Source organism: Scyliorhinus torazame, chromosome 2 (assembly GCF_047496885.1).
Source record: "Scyliorhinus torazame isolate Kashiwa2021f chromosome 2, sScyTor2.1, whole genome shotgun sequence".
Taxonomy (NCBI): Eukaryota; Metazoa; Chordata; class Chondrichthyes; order Carcharhiniformes; family Scyliorhinidae; genus Scyliorhinus; species Scyliorhinus torazame.
Window position 1 is genome coordinate 339330559 of NC_092708.1, and position 12690 is coordinate 339343248.

At 42.8% G+C, this 12690-nt stretch overlaps 1 protein-coding gene across 3 annotated transcripts in view; it reads right to left on the bottom strand.

Moving 5' to 3' along the window:
• rcor1 (REST corepressor 1) overlaps positions 1-12690 on the bottom strand; it is a 181708-nt gene that overhangs the window by 46861 nt on the left and 122157 nt on the right. For all 3 annotated transcript variants that reach the window (XM_072490434.1, XM_072490433.1, XM_072490432.1), the window contains exon 5: positions 2339-2500. In XM_072490434.1, coding sequence (XP_072346535.1) covers positions 2339-2500 — 162 coding nt within the window. The remainder of the gene's footprint in view (positions 1-2338; positions 2501-12690) is intronic.

Below are 12690 nucleotides of genomic sequence, written 5' to 3' on the forward strand. Positions count from 1 at the left end.
TCAAAAGTTGTATATGACATAAACAACTAGTAACTATAGGAAGTATAATATAAACAGAAAGTGCTGGAAAAACACAGCAGGTCTGGCAGCAATGATGGAGAGAGAAACAGGGTTAAATTTCTAGTCCAATATCACGTTTCTTCACAACACTTCTCAGTAATTTAATAAGGTGGATCTGCTTTGCAATATCTTATTCACAGTGAAAGATGAAAATAATCAAATCATTTAGCGAATCCCTATAAATATTCCTACTCCATCAATTACCTTTTTACACTTTTACTCAAACTATTAGTCACCAATCAATACTTTTCAAACCTCAAGTTTTTAAACATCTAGTGATAAGCATCCAATCTGTAATCTGTAGTAATTTGGAGTTTTAGGCACAACCTCCTTCTCCTGAGCCATATGGTAGAAAACATTAAGTGAAACAACCAGGATCTCAAAAACAAAATATAACATCTTTAGGTTTCTCAAAAACCCCACTGGATGAAAATACTTGGATTTTTATGAAAATAAAACTAATGCCATTATGGTGATTATAGCTCGTACGTGCTGCACTATCTAGTATCAATGTGTCAAAGTAGATGCGATCTTGTCCTCTAGGTGTACCACTCCCTGGCTCCTCTGGAAATCTGCACCCTACCGACGGTGTCTTCCAGCATTATCAACAAGATTGGATTGCTAAGGGAATAAACCCGATTCAAATTCTGAAATGGAATCCTATCAGGCAGTTGGTGTGTCCCTTAAGTTAGCACCTCCCAGCAACTCCTAAAACCAAGTAATCTTCAGGCATAAGATTTGTCTTTCTCCTGGACATCAGCCTACACAGTCAAGAGTAGAGTAGAGATGTTGGGCAAGTCTGCAACTTCCTAAAACAATGCTAATTTAACGCAGCAAACACAAAGCAACCTTTCAGCTTATAAACTGGAATGTGAGGAATATGTACCCTGGCATGAACAATGATCCACACTCCACAGCAACTGTACAAAAGACAGCTCTGACTGCCGATGAGCTACACAAGTTTGGGTTGACATTGCCGCTCTACAATAAACTTGATTAACTGACAGAGGCTCTATTGATTAGGCGAAGTGTACCTCCCTATTGGGAAAGAAAGAACACTGAAGACCATCTCGAGCATAATGTTAACAACTGACTGGCTGTCAAAAACAGTGGCAACCTCACCTCGCTGCAGCTATTATCTGATGGAGGCATAGTCAACATCATATGCACCATTCACGCACCAATTCTGGATGCCAACATCTCAGAAACAACATTCCCACGTCTCCTTAAATGATGTTCTGAGGAACATTCTATATAGCAAGAGGCTATGCGCCCTGGGTGACTTCAAACCATGTGTTGGGGCAGACAGTGATTCAGGCCAACCTGTCTCAGTTGTCATGGGGATGGGCAAGATCAACTATAATGGACAACACCTTTTTGAGCTTTGTGCCCTGAATGAACTATGCATCACCAACACTGCCATGAAAGACATGCCACAAGGCATCATGATGTCACCAAGGTCTGGACATTGGCACCTCGACCTGGTCATTATGAGGTGGTGTAATCTGCCCAGTGTTCGCAACATCTGTACCTACTACAGCACAGATGGTGACACCAACCATTCTCATCAGCTGCCGAGTGAAGGTGCACCCCAAACATTTTCCAGTTCCAAACAAGACAGCTCACCATACATCAATGTCTTCCACAAGTAATGATGACAAATATCAGCAGTGCATTATGGGTCTATCCTGGCAGTACAAAATCATGGAGGGGTGGCATCTTATTTTCCGATTAGGCACGTTACAGCCCTTTGGACTCAACATTGAGCTTAACAATTGTAGACAGTGACCTTTCTCCTCCATTTTCAACCATTTTTTTAATATCCCAAACTGGTCTCAATGCAAAATCCTTCTTCCTCTGCCTTCCAAATCAGGCCATCTGTCTAGTGTTCTTACGGTTGCCACACAATTTCTCCCAGCCACAGGTTAACATCCAGAAAATGTCCTCCTCTATTTAGATCTGATGAAGAGTCAAACAGACCTTGAAACATTAGCTGTTTTCTCTCACTAGAGATGTTGCCAGACCTGCAAAGCTCTTGCAGCATTCTCGGTTTTTGCACCAATAAATTGGTGTCTGCCTGTCTCAAGTGCAGTCTCTCAGACAGGGAAAGGACATTTCACAAAAGGATGAGGAAAATATGCTCAAACGGTTGAACTATATCAATGTTCCAATCATTTTGGTTTAGCATAATATGGCCACTAAGTTCCAGCAGTCACAGAAGGAAAGACACATTCAGTTTACTAAAAAATAAATTAAAGATTAATTAATTTCTTCTTACCATTTGCTGAATTCTGTGGAAGGTTTTTCCATGGAAACTAAATGCTTGTTCAAAGAGCACCCGGTCCTCCACAGTCCACTCATCTGGAAATGGTGTGAAGTTTGGAAGGTCAGCCAATGACTTCTCAATATTGTGTTTGTGCCAAAAAAGCATACCTAAAGCCTATGGAAAATTAATTTAATGAGTTCAAATAAAATCAAGACATTAAAATTAAATACGTCGTATGCTGAAGCAAGAGAGGACTGGAACAAAACCCAGATACAAGTGCCAAAATATGTGCTGAAATTGTCAGTCATAATTGCAGATCTGCATGGACAGTGGCTTAAGAGTTTGGTCATTCATTAGTAAAATGTGACAACAGTGGTACTTTACTGTGTAACCAGAATGTTTTATTTATAACTGGACTCCTCACTCAACTGTAATTCTAAATGAGAAAAAAAGGTTCCCATGTCAGTCTTAACTCAGCTGGCAGCATTCTTCCTTCAGAGTCAAAGTTGTGAGCTCATGTCCCATTCCAGGACTAGAGCACAAAAATCAAAAGCTAGCACTCCAGTGCAGTAATAAGAGATTGCTATACCATCTTTTGCACAAGAACGCCATCTTTCCTCTCAGCTGGACGTAATATTTTATAGATCAGTGCCCTGACCAATATATCCCTCCATTGACATCAAAAACAAATTATCTAATCATTGTCACATTGTCATTTGCTGTGCTCAAAATTGTCTGCCTCATTTCCTGCATTCAACAGTGACTATATTTCTGAAGGTTTCATTGAATTTAAAGCACATTGGGATGTCATGTGGTCATGATAAGTTACATAAATGAAAGTTTTTCTTTTATAATTTGTTTGTTTCACCTAATTACCACTAGTTACAGCTAGCTGGTCACCTCTCAATGGTTGAGAAAGCAGGTAGTATCTAACCAGAAAGACTCAGTCGAATGAGAACATGGTTATGTTCAGAATGAGAGACAGTGAGCAGAATAAGGAACAGTTCTATCACTTGCAAACTGTAGAGACACATCAACATCATAACTTGCAGTGAAACTGGACTAGCAGATTAAATGAAAATGAGTTTTGCCACCTTCAAAGCAGCTACTTCAAACTCTTTACAAGTGATACTGCAATGCAAAATTTGTTTATTAAACTAAAGTCTTGTGATTCAACATGTTACTACTGAACCATTAAGTTATGACATGATTGGAAACTAGTATGGCAGGGGGGTGGGCACGGGAGCAATAGGTCAGAAGGTGAGAGCATTGAGGGAGAACTAGGGAATAGGGACAGTGTGGCTCTGAGGCAGAGCAGACAGGGAGAAGTTGCTGAACACAGCGGGTCTGGTGGCCTGAAGTGCATATGTTTTAATGCAAGGAGCATTACGGGTAAGGCAGATGAACTTAGAGCTTGGATTAGTACTTGGAACTATGATGTTGTTGCCATTACAGAGACCTGGTTGAGGGAAGGGCAGGATTGGCAGCTAAACGTTCCAGGATTTAGATGTTTCAGGCGGGATAGAGGGGGATGTAAAAGGGGAGGTGGAGTTGCGCTACTTGTTCGGGAGAATATCACAGCTGTACTGCGAGAGGACACCTCAGAGGGCAGTGAGGCTATATGGGTAGAGATCAGGAATAAGAAGGGTGTAGTCACAATGTTGGGGGTATACTACAGGCCTCCCAACAGCCAGCGGGAGATAGAGGAGCAGATAGGTAGACAGATTTTGGAAAAGTGTAAAAACAACAGGGTTGTGGTGATGGGAGACTTCAACTTCCCCAATATTGACTGGGACTCACTTAGTGCCAGGGGCTTAGACGGGGCGGAGTTTGTAAGGAGCATCCAGGAGGGCTTCTTAAAACAATATGTAGACAGTCCAACTAGGGAAGGGGCGGTACTGGACCTGGTATTGGGGAATGAGCCCGGCCAGGTGGTAGATGTTTCAGTAGGGGAGCATTTCGGTAACAGTGACCACAATTCAGTAAGTTTTAAAGTACTGGTGGACAAGGATAAGAGTGGTCCGAGGATGAATGTGCTAAATTGGGGGAAGGCTAATTATAACAATATTAGGCGGGAACTGAAGAACATAGATTGGGGGCGGATGTTTGAGGGCAAATCAACATCTGACATGTGGGAGGCTTTCAAGTGGCAGTTGAAAGGAATACAGGACCGGCATGTTCCTGTGAGGAAGAAAGATAAATACGGCAATTTTCGGGAACCTTGGATGACGAGTGATATTGTAGGCCTCGTCAAAAAGAAAAAGGAGGCATTTGTCAGGGCTAAAAGGCTGGGAACAGACGAAGCCTGCGTGGAATATAAGGAAAGTAGGAAGGAACTTAAGCAAGGAGTCAGGAGGGCTAGAAGGGGTCACGAAAAGTCATTAGCAAATAGGGTTAAGGAAAATCCCAAGGCTTTTTACACGTACATAAAAAGCAAGAGGGTAGCCAGGGAAAGGGTTGGCCCACTGAAGGATAGGCAAGGGAATCTATGTGTGGAGCCAGAGGAAATGGGCGAGGTACTAAATGAATACTTTGCATCAGTATTCACCAAAGAGAAGGAATTGGTAGATGTTGAGTCTGGAGAAGGGGGTGTAGATAGCCTGGGTCACATTGTGATCCAAAAAGACGAGGTGTTGGGTGTCTTAAAAAATATTAAGGTAGATAAGTCCCCAGGGCCTGATGGGATCTACCCCAGAATACTGAAGGAGGCTGGAGAGGAAATTGCTGAGGCCTTGACAGAAATCTTTGGATCCTCGCTGTCTTCAGGGGATGTCCGGGAGGACTGGAGAATAGCCAATGTTGTTCCTCTGTTTAAGAAGGGTAGCAAGGATAATCCCGGGAACTACAGGCCGGTGAGCCTTACTGCAGTGGTAGGGAAATTACTGGAGAGAATTCTTCGAGACAGGATCTACTCCCATTTGGAAGCAAATGGACGTATTAGTGAGAAGCAGCACGGTTTTGTGAAGGGGAGGTCGTGTCTCACTAACTTGATAAAGAGTTTTTCGAGGAGGTCACTAAGATGATTGATGCAGGTAGGGCAGTAGATGTTGTCTATATGGACTTCAGTAAGGCCTTTGACAAGGTCCCTCATGGTAGACTAGTACAAAAGGTGAAGTCACACGGGATCAGGGGTGAGCTGGCAAGGTGGATACAGAACTGGCTAGGCCATAGAAGGCAGAGAGTAGCAATGGAGGGATGCTTTTCTAATTGGAGGGCTGTGACCAGTGGTGTTCCACAGGGATCAGTGCTGGGACCTTTGCTCTTTGTAGTATATATAAATGATTTGGAGGAAAATGTAACTGGTCTGATTAGTAAGTTTGCAGACGACACAAAGGTTGGTGGAATTGCGGATAGCGATGAGGACTGTCGGAGGATACAGCAGGATTTAGATTGTCTGGAGACTTGGGCGGAGAGATGGCAGATGGAGTTTAATCCGGACAAATGTGAGGTAATGCATTTTGGAAGGTCTAATGCAGGTAGGGAATATACAGTGAATGGTAGAACCCTCAAGAGTATTGAAAGTCAAAGAGATCTAGGAGTACAGGTCCACAGGTCATTGAAAGGGGCAACACAGGTGGAGAAGGTAGTCAAGAAGGCATACGGCATGCTTGCCTTCATTGGCCGGGGCATTGAGTATAAGAAATGGCAAGTCATGTTGCAGCTGTATAGAACCTTAGTTAGGCCACACTTGGAGTATAGTGTTCAATTCTGGTCGCCACACTACCAGAAGGATGTGGAGGCTTTCGAGAGGGTGCAGAAGAGATTTACCAGAATGTTGCCTGGTATGGAGGGCATTAGCTATGAGGAGCGGTTGAATAAACTCGGTTTGTTCTCACTGGAACGAAGGAGGTTGAGGGGAGACCTGATAGAGGTATACAAAATTATGAGGGGCATAGACAGAGTGGATAGTCAGAGGCTTTTCCCCAGGGTAGAGGGGTCAATTACTAGGGGGCATAGGTTTAAGGTGAGAGGGGCAAGGTTTAGAGTAGATGTACGAGGTATATTTTTTACGCAGAGGGTAGTGGGTGCCTGGAACTCGCTACCGGAGGTGGTAGTGGAAGCAGGGACGATAGGGACATTTAAGGGGCATCTTGACAAATATATGAATAGGATGGGAATAGAAGGATACGGACCCAGGAAGTGTAGAAGATTGTAGTTTAGTCGGGCAGCATGGTCGGCACGGGCTTGGAGGGCCGAAGGGCCTGTTCCTGTGCTGTACATTTCTTTGTTCTTTGTTTGAAACTAGCTAGGACTGATCCTTACTAGCTATCTTTTAGAAACAACATAGGGCTAAGAAACCAAACAATCTCTACCAAAACTTTCCTAAATGCACAAAATGCTTTTATTTTGCCCCCAATTATTTAGGTTACAGATATCTTGTTTAATGCAAACAAGTAGCAAAACGTCACATTCTATTGGTTTTGGACAATTGTGCATAACTGGAGTGTCAATCTATTACATTGCTATTCTGTAAAAATGAAATACATTCACAGCTAAGATATGACATAAATAAACCGTATATTTTCAGACATTGCATTTGTAAACTTTACCAACTTCAGAATCATTTGAACAGAATAGTTGAGTTAGGAAAATGAAGATAGTTTTAAGGGATTTATATTGGTAACCAAATAAGGTACAGTTTTAAGTGGGTTTAATTTAATGTTTCTGTGTTTGGAAGGGTAAGATTCATGCTGGACAACAGTGTTTCTATGTGTGGGGGTTGGTTAAGTTGCAACTGTGGGTCTATTGTGCTTAAGAGGGCACTACAGTGTAAAGAGTAAATAACCCAGCAGTGGTTGTTTAGCAACTGGGGTCTTGTAAGGTAGAGGAGCTTTTAAGCTTTGGCTGAATTTGTGGGCAGTTGGAGACAGGATTGAACATCTCTCAAATATGCCAGAAGACTAGACAGGAAGGGAGCTGCAAATAGGCAGGCTTCCTAAAGTTACAATCCAGATAACAAGGGAATTGGGACAGAAAGGATGATTAAGATGACTGAAGTTAAGAGAACAGAGAACAAGATATTGTTCAGAAGAATTCAAAGAAGAGTAAACAAAGTGTTCTTAGTTGGAGACAATTGCAGTAACTAGATTGGGGGACTTCAGAGGTGCATGAAACATTTAATGTCATTGTAATACAGTCCAGGAATGAAGAGTTAAAGCAATTGAGTAGTTTGCACTGCAGTCAAGACAAATAAATCCTGAAGGGGTTGATGTAAAATCCTGGACTGGATTCGATGTTCAAAGTATAGCAGAAGCTTTATTTAAAAGTGTAATTTGAGAAACCTGGTCTGAATTTTAGAATGCAAACTAGATTTTAAAGCATGTTTTTGAAGTGGAGTTCAGAAACTCTCATGATAAACATCTGAGGGGGTTTGGAGGAGTTATCCACAAACATTCACTTGGGGGGGTTCAGAGTGGAGAGTATATTTGTCCAGTCATCTTGGGTGCTTAATAATAATAATAATAATCTTTATTATTGTCACAAGTAGTCTTACATTAACACTGCAATGACATTACTGGGAAAATCCCCTAGTGGCCACACTCCGGCGCCAGTTCGGGTACACAGAGGGATAATTTAGAATGTCCAACTCACCTAACAGCACGTCTTTTGGGACTTGTGGGAGAAAAAAGGTGCATCCGGAGGAAACCCATGCAGACTCCGCACAGACAGTGACCCAAGCGGGAATTGAACCCGGGGCCCTGGTACTGTGAAGCAACAGTGCTAACCACTGTAACCCAACAGGGACTGTGTTAATGGGACAACTGTAGATCAAGACGCACTGTGCAATCCACGTTGATCCTAAAACCTGTGTTGTGTAATTGTTGGGGAAGAGTAAAAGTTTACTGTATCATAATCCACTTTCATCATGCGTAACAACTTTTTTTCTTGTTGTTTAAATGTTCTTTTGTTGTGAAATCTAATTAATGTTACTTTATTCCTCCACGTTTTATAAAAAAATAAAGTTTTTTAAAAAATTATCTTTATTGTCACAAGTAAGCTTACATTAACACTGCAATGAAGGTACTGTGAAAAGCCCCTAGTCGCCACATTCCAGTGCCTGTTCAGGTACACGAGGCAGTTCAGAATGTCCAAATTATCTAACAGCGCGTCTTTCAGACTTGTGGGAGGAAACTGAAGCATCTGGAGGAAACCCGCGCAGACACATGTAGAAGGTCCAGACTCCGCACAGTGGCCCAAGCCGAAAATCGAACCTGGGACCCTGGCGCTGTGAAGCAACAGAGCTAACTACTGTGCTACCTTGCCACCCATGTTGCGGTCTTTTGAACCGGGCTCCATTCTGGGATGTTCCTGTCCAGTTAAATCAACTGCGATCCTACCAGTTGCTTTTCAAGTTTTATTAGACACAATTTTGTTTGTTATCAGTGTTATCTACTAGCAAATACTTAATCAGATGGTCAGGAAATCCAGTCTGCAGCATTAGACTAATTTAAAACTGTACTTTGCATATCAGATTGAAGCAAGTGGGGGACCTCCGGTGGCAACATGTCGGAGATCACACGCTGAGAGGCTCCCACTTGGGTTCTCAACTTTAGCCTTTTTTACCAGTTTCTTTTTTTTGAGGGAACTTAATGAATATTTTCTCCCAATAAGGTTGTGGGTGGCAGAGGATGCTGAAATCCCAACAAAAATAATGGGAAGTAAGGGATCGAGGGTTACTCAGCCAGTGGCCTTGAGCAGGGGTCATCAGAGTTCTGAGGGAGGAAAGAAGATGGCAGGTGCAAGCTCGTCGGGTGGAGCTGCGCCCATCATGGTGGATACATTGGCAAAGGCGATGGCGGCAGAATTAGAGCGGCAATATGCCAAGTACTTCGAGCGGCATGGGAAGGGGTTGATGGGGTCTGATGGTGGAGGATGCGTTTCCCCAATAAAGGAGGTGCTTGGAAAGACGAAGGAAATGGTGTGGGAGCATGGTCAGGTGAAGTGGGTGGAGGAAGCGCTATATCGGCATAGCAACCAGCTCACCTCGCTGGAAGTGGAGGGGTCGAGGGTGGAGATTAACAATAAAAGGCCCGAGGACAAAGGTGGAAGACCTGAGGATTAGGTCACGATGACACAATCTTTGGATTGTGGGGCTGCCAAAGGGGCTGGAGAGCCAGAGACCAGCGAAGTACTTTGCAAGAATCTTCGCGAAGCTGCTGGGGGAGGATGACTATGTTCGCCCCTTCGAGCTGGATAGGGCCCATCAGTCGCTTCAGACAAAGCCAAGGACGAATGAGCCACCCAGGGCGGTGATAGTCTGCATTAGCAGCTACTGGGCAAAAGGAAAGGTCTTGAGGTGGGCTGAGCAGAACAGGGAGTAATGAAACTGGTCAGACATGGTACAGAAGTGGTTCTAGTAGTGGACGACTGATCCAGTGGTCGACAACAAAAATCTAGGGACACGAGTTTCAATCCTGCCACGGCAGTTGGGAGATTTAAATTCAGTTAATTAAATAATCTGGAATAGAAAACTACCATCAGTAATGACGACCAAGAAACTACCTCCCAGATAATCCTAAAAACCCAACGGATTCACTCATGTCCTTTAGGAAAGGAGACCTGTTGTCCTTACCCAGTCCAGTCCATTTGTAACTTTAGTCTCACAGCAAAATGGTCAACTCTTAACTGCTCTCTGAAGTGACCTAGCAAGCAACCGTTGCATCAAAATCACAATGACTAGACTGCAGTAACTCAAGATGGCATCTTACCACCATCTTGAAGTGTAAGCCTACTTGTGACAATAAAGGTTTAAAAAATATTAAAAGGGCTATAAATGCTGGCCTTTCCAGCACTGCACTCATACCGTTAAATAAGCAAAGGTTGCGGGTTACTAATTTCCAGAAATTTAGAACTTTTTCTCCTAGGATAGAAACGGAAATTCACAGCTTTTAACAGGGAGGAAGAATATCACAAGTTGTTGCTCCCAAATAAAAGTGCAAGTAAAATGAGGTCTGATAAACTATACCATGGAGTCAAGAAAGCTTAAGCTCTGGAGCCTACAATAAGTAAAGTTCTGAAAAAGGGCACTGCCCTTTTGATTGTTGAAAAATGGGCCTATCCTATGTGCAAGAAAAAATTGGTTTGATATAAAAATTTAAATGTTTATACAAAAACAAGACTGGAAAAAAAAACTTCAGCAAGATAAGAATGGGAGCAACCAGGTATTGGTGAAAATTAAAACAATGAATGGATACAAAGGAGACATATTTCCGCAAGAATTAAGGAATGGCTGCTGTAATTCCTTACAATAGGTAGAGAAATTAAAATTAGCACAACAAAGGGCAGAAAACACAAAATGGAATAAAGGCTAACAAACTTTAAAGAAATTGTAATGCAAATGAAAGTCTAAAAATTACATCTTCAAGGAGGAAAAAAGAATGAAGATACAATAGCAAGAACAATGAGTCAGAGACATTGGACTAGATAATTATAGAAACAGAAATAATACTGAAAAAGCTGGCAGAACATTAGATGGAAAAAGCAGCTGGTGGGACACATTCTAAAATGTTGAGGTAGTCGCAAAGATAAAAGCAAAAACTCGAATCACAACCTTTCAAATACCTGAAATGAAAGCTATGCCAGAGAAGCAGGAATCCAAACTTTCAGAAATCATTGATTAGACAACAATTAGAAAATTATAGTCAATTAGTGGCACCCTATAATAGCAAGGAATTGAAGATCATACAGAACGTGCAGGAGAGATGCAATAAAAATGATACCACCGGGGTGAGAGGCTTCAGTTATGAGAGGACACTAGAGGCTGAGATTAATTAATTCATTGGATTTTATTGCCCATTCTTAATTGCCCTCGAGAGGGTGGTGCTGAGCAGACTTCTTGAACCACTGCAGTCCATGTGGTGCAGGTGCACCCACAGTGCTGCTACAGGGTTTTGAGCCTGTCAAAGCAACAAGTGATATTCTTCAAAGTCAGGATGATGTATGGCTTGGAGGGGAACTTGCAAATGGTGGTGTTTCTGCCCTCATCCTACTAGGTGTCAGGGGCTTGGAAGGCAGGGTCAAACAAGCCTTAATTAGAGAGCTGCTGTAATACATCTTGTATATAGTACACTGCTGCCTCTGCATACCGATTGTAAAGGGAGTGAATGTGTAACTTAGTGGTTGGGCAGCCGATCAAGTGGGCTGCTTTGTCCTGGATGCCATTGAGCTTCTTTAGTGATGTTGGAACAGCTTTCACCCAAACAAGTGGAGAGGATTCCATCACACTCCTGACTTGTGAAATAATTGACTGCATTTATATAGCGCCTTTCTCCTTTTCAAGGTACTTCATGTGGGCATAATCAAAAGAAGGATGACAAGCATAAGGGGCGAAAGCAGTTGGTGAGAATAAAAGTTTGATCAAAGACAATGAGGTTTGGAGGGGAGAGGAACATGGAGACGTTTAGGGATGACATTTCAGGGCATGGGATCCAGGCAGAAGGAAGCACAAGGCCAGAGTCATAAGTACAGAGAATTCAGGGATAAATTAGTCATCAAGCTGGAGGAAGTGAAAAAGGTAGGGCAGAGCCACAAAAGGATTCATACATTAGGCAATAATTTTACATTTGAGGCCTTGTGGGCTGGGATGCATTTGGTGGCTGGAGTAAATGGTTTTGACAAGGGAAAAAGATAATGGCAGAAATCTTCAGGTCCCACCCACTACAGGCCCGTCCCCTCTGTTGATCTCGGGTGAAAATGTCAGTCCCGGAGCAGGCATGACTGGAAAATCCCACCCAATGACTTTGGCCTTTCCAATGTTAAATTGGAAGAACCGCAAATGTTGGGCAAGCCTCTGATAACAAAGAGGCAATAAAGAAATAGGTCGGATGCTGTCAGCTCACACAAGTAAGCTGCTCCTACATCTGCAGATGAAGTCACCAAGGGGACAAATAGAAAGATCAAGGATAGGTTTACAGACAATAGTATAGGGGCAGCAAGAAACTCCATGCAGTTGCTCTGCCTATAAGCAGATAAGACAAGGGTAAAATGGAGTTCGGGCATCCCACCGAACCGGATAAAGAGAAGAGAAGAGTTGAAAATGAAATGAAAAATGAAAATGAAATGAAAATCGCTTATTGTCACAAGTAGGCTTCAAATGATGTTACTGTGAAAAGCCCCTAGTCGCCACATTCCGGTGCCTGTTCGGGGAGGCTGGTACGGGAATTGAACCATGCTGCTGGCCTGCTTTAAAAGCCAGCTCTTTAGCCCTGTGCTAAACCAGTTGGAGGAGGATGTTATGGTCTTCCAAATTAAGCAATGCCGGGAGATCGAGCGGGTTATGTACCATGGTCGGAGAGAACGTGTATTTATGTTCAAGTGTTGTGTCAGGGATGGGAGCCTGATTTGAGAAATTCTGATGGAGCACA